Source organism: Neurospora tetrasperma (assembly GCF_000213175.1).
Source record: "Neurospora tetrasperma FGSC 2508 unplaced genomic scaffold NEUTE1scaffold_3, whole genome shotgun sequence".
NCBI lineage: Eukaryota > Fungi > Ascomycota > Sordariomycetes > Sordariales > Sordariaceae > Neurospora > Neurospora tetrasperma.
This window is the reverse complement of record NW_009799101.1, coordinates 667738-671354: the sequence shown is the minus strand read 5'-3', so window position 1 is coordinate 671354 and position 3617 is coordinate 667738. Positions and strand designations below refer to the sequence as shown.

The 3617-nt window shown below is 31.7% G+C and overlaps 1 protein-coding gene across 1 annotated transcript; it reads right to left on the bottom strand.

The window, feature by feature from the left end:
- Nucleotides 1–2384: 2384 nt before the first annotated feature.
- Nucleotides 2385–2618, bottom strand: NEUTE1DRAFT_41142 (uncharacterized protein; the record flags this gene model as incomplete). The annotated part of the gene is made up of 1 exon (XM_009851932.1): nt 2385–2618. One exon carries the CDS (start codon nt 2616–2618, stop codon nt 2385–2387), a length of 234 nt encoding a protein of 77 aa, XP_009850234.1.
- Nucleotides 2619–3617: the final 999 nt, after the last annotated feature.

Here is a 3617-nt window from a genome sequence, read left to right as displayed (position 1 = left end):
ATAAATTTAACTCTCCCCTTTAAATCTAACTTTTATATTTTGATTCTCATTATCTTCAACTTCTATATTTAGTTGTATATCTCAAAACTACCTAGGTAACAACCCTACTATACTTAGTCGGAGGATTAAAGCAAACAAACACAATAACCCCCCCTTATAAATAAATTGTATTATCAATAGACTACTACTACTTAGGATTCGTTATAGTAAATGTATACCCCTACCCAGGATCTACCTATATCAACCTACTAATAGTCAACCTTAGCGTTCAAAACTAAATTTATTAAATTTTACTCCGCTAATCGATAGAAACAATAATACAATTATATTTAATATAAGCGTAGTATACGATAATAATAATAGTAATTAGGAGGATATTAATAATAAGGGTAACGGTGAGGGTGAGTTGGGTCTGATTATTTGAATAAAATACAATACTAATAATTAACTAAGGTATTATTAATTAAGATGATATTTTTGAAGGTATAGATATTACAAATATCTAATATAGATTAAAAGATCTAATAAATGCCGATAATATTCTTTCTATTGGGTTCGACGAAGAATAGCTATAATTTAATCTCAAATATAATAAGCGCGAATTCGATCGAGAAATATAAGAACCGGTGATAATTATATTCGAAAAAAACTCTATAAATAAATAAGTTAAATAAATCGAATAAGAATTAGAATTTTCTTGAAGTACAGTAACCCGTAACCTTATTTCTAATATATTAGAATTGATCTATTATTACTATAATTAATACGAATTTTTATTGTATTTTTATTTCGCTATCAACTTATATATTATTATTAATAAGCGCTCACAGAAGTAGTATAAGGTATAGGTAGAAATTCTAAGTATTTTACGTAGTTAAGACGGGAGATTTATAATTGATATTTAACGCCTATTAAAATAGTTGGAGATATTAAAAAATTGTACTATCCGACAGTTACTACTATTAAATATATATATAGCCGAAATTCTATTATAGATTTTAAAAATAAGGACTAAATCGGCCAATTGTAAAAAATAATAATAGTAATAGTAATAAGAATAATATAGTAACTAAGAAGATGGAGACCTATTGATAGTCCTAGGACCCCTATATTTTATAGACTTATATTCCCTTTTCTAAGCCTTCCTCAACTCGGATACCGCTATAATAATAATATATAGGGGTATAGCATATTTTATTAACAATCTAATAGAATTATATTATACGCTTTACTAATTATCATTGGTTCGAAGTACTTCTAGCGAATATACACATTTTATTAGCAATTCGGAAAGCAATAGTAAAATTATATTTCTATCAAATTTCATTTACTTTTACTACTATAGAGAGAACGGTAAATGCCACTATCGCCTACCTGAACATAACCCTAATTACCGCATCCACATTAGCCGTATAAAGGCTATAAGTAAAAAGTATACTACTAAGGTCGAGCAATATCCTAGCGAAATTACCTTAATTATTAACGAATATCTGGATATTAACTAGGTAGAACAATAATAATAATAATATTCTTTTACCCTTACTATATAGCTATAGCGCCTTATTGGTATGGGGTCCTTCTCCGGTTCTCTGGAGGGGAAAACCGTACGGCGTTAAGCGCCGCCGGATGAAAACCCCTAGCTCTATTTCAATTGTAGTTTGCCTATACTATTCCTCCTTTACCTATAGCTATAATAGTTCTCACCCACTGCTAGAGCGAACTAATTTTGTTTCTTCCTTTATTTTATTATTTTAATATTAGAATAATAAGAATAATAGGACTAAAGTTAAGGACGCCGCTTTCCCTTACTGTTTTTCCGTTACAACCCTTATTACTTCCTCCCCTACCTTCCTCCCGCTTCTCTATCCTATTTTCCTATTCATATTCCTATTCCTCCGCTTCGTCCCTTATTTATATTTACCTCCACTCCGTCTCTTTACTTCCTACCCCTCAATTCCACCTTTATTTATAATGATATATAGGCTTTTTCTTCTAATTATATAATCCTTCCTACGGTACCCCTTTTTAATTTCCTCACTCTCCTTCTTCCCTATTATAGTATCCTCTAAAATAGTTTCCTCTAATTGTAACCGTCCTAATCCGATCGACTTTACCTCCGACTTTAAAGTCTCCTCCCCGGAAGCGTCTTTAGGCTCTACAATTTCTCTTAATTTTATAATTCTAATTTACCTAGAGCCCGTAATAGTTTTTTATATTTTTAATAATAATCCGGACCTCTAAATCCCCTAAAATTAGTATCTATATCCCTTCGATCGTTCTAAATCTTTATATTAATTCGTATAGTATCATTTATAAAATCCCTTACTTCCATTATACTTTAAATTTCGCCACAGTCTTAAAATCTAATTAGAAATTTATTAGTCCTAATACCTTTCGTAAGATCGTTGCCAATAAGACTTACTTCGTTTCGGCTTCCTATAAACTCCGTATCCTTTTTTTTGAGTTAACCTCCCCACACCCCCCAAAAACTTACATGTATCCACCTCTACAAGGAAAATGGGGCGGTTCAGCTGATGATACTTGACATTGTAAATCCCGTTTTTACCCGCAAAATTTCGTCTTTTCAATATACGCAATATCCCCTCTAACTTAGTCATTTCTTTCACTCTTTTTCACACGGCCATTTGCACCAGTACTTTGTATACAGTTACACCACCAATTAGCGCTAGTACTCTAGTAATTTATATATATTTATACTAGTACTCTATACCTATTAATAATACCTTCAGCGTACGTAAAGTTGTTATATTTAATTGATTTTTATATTGATTGATTGCTGTAGATGCCTTCCTCCAATAAGCGCCCTCGTACGTCGGCCCCCTAACGCCCTCGCCATCGCGCGTCGGACTCTTCAATTAGTACCTTCGCTTCTAACGCTTCCTTCGAATCCGATATTACTTAGACCGTACTAGTAAATAATCCCTTCTTCTCCCTCGACTTAATTGAAGACTACAATAAACTATTTATATACTTTATTAATTTTTATCGTCGCTATCGCTTTAGTATTATAATTTAGCGTAGTTACAAACTTAAGAAGCCGGGCTATGAAGAAGACGGTTCTATTATTAAGACTATCTTTCTTTGCGACCACGCTAGTTACTATTTACTACTAGTATAGAACTAAAATTCAAAGAGGAGGTCTATATTACGAAAGAAGGCGCGCTACTATCCCTTTAGAATCGTACTACAAATTAAAAAGAAGATAGGGTAGAAGTGGATTGCCCGGGCAATAGATTTAATATACCTTGGTTATCCCCTATTATATACGTTAGAAGGCTACTTTATATTTTATACTATAGTTTGGGATTACGAGGTTAACCCTAGAGTAAATATTTTTTTGGGTAACCTCCTATTGCAGTACAACCTTACAATACTAACTATCTTTACTACTATAAAAGATAAGTATCCTAAAATACCCTAGACTTATAGTAATTTCGATAATATATACTAAATTGCCCGTTATAACCTTCGAGAGGGATATAACAATACCTAAACGTTTATTTAAAAATTATAGAAAAAGTCGAATATTACATTTAAATATAAGACCTTCGAAAGGGATAAAAATATACTATACTATACCTTCTAGGTTACTAACC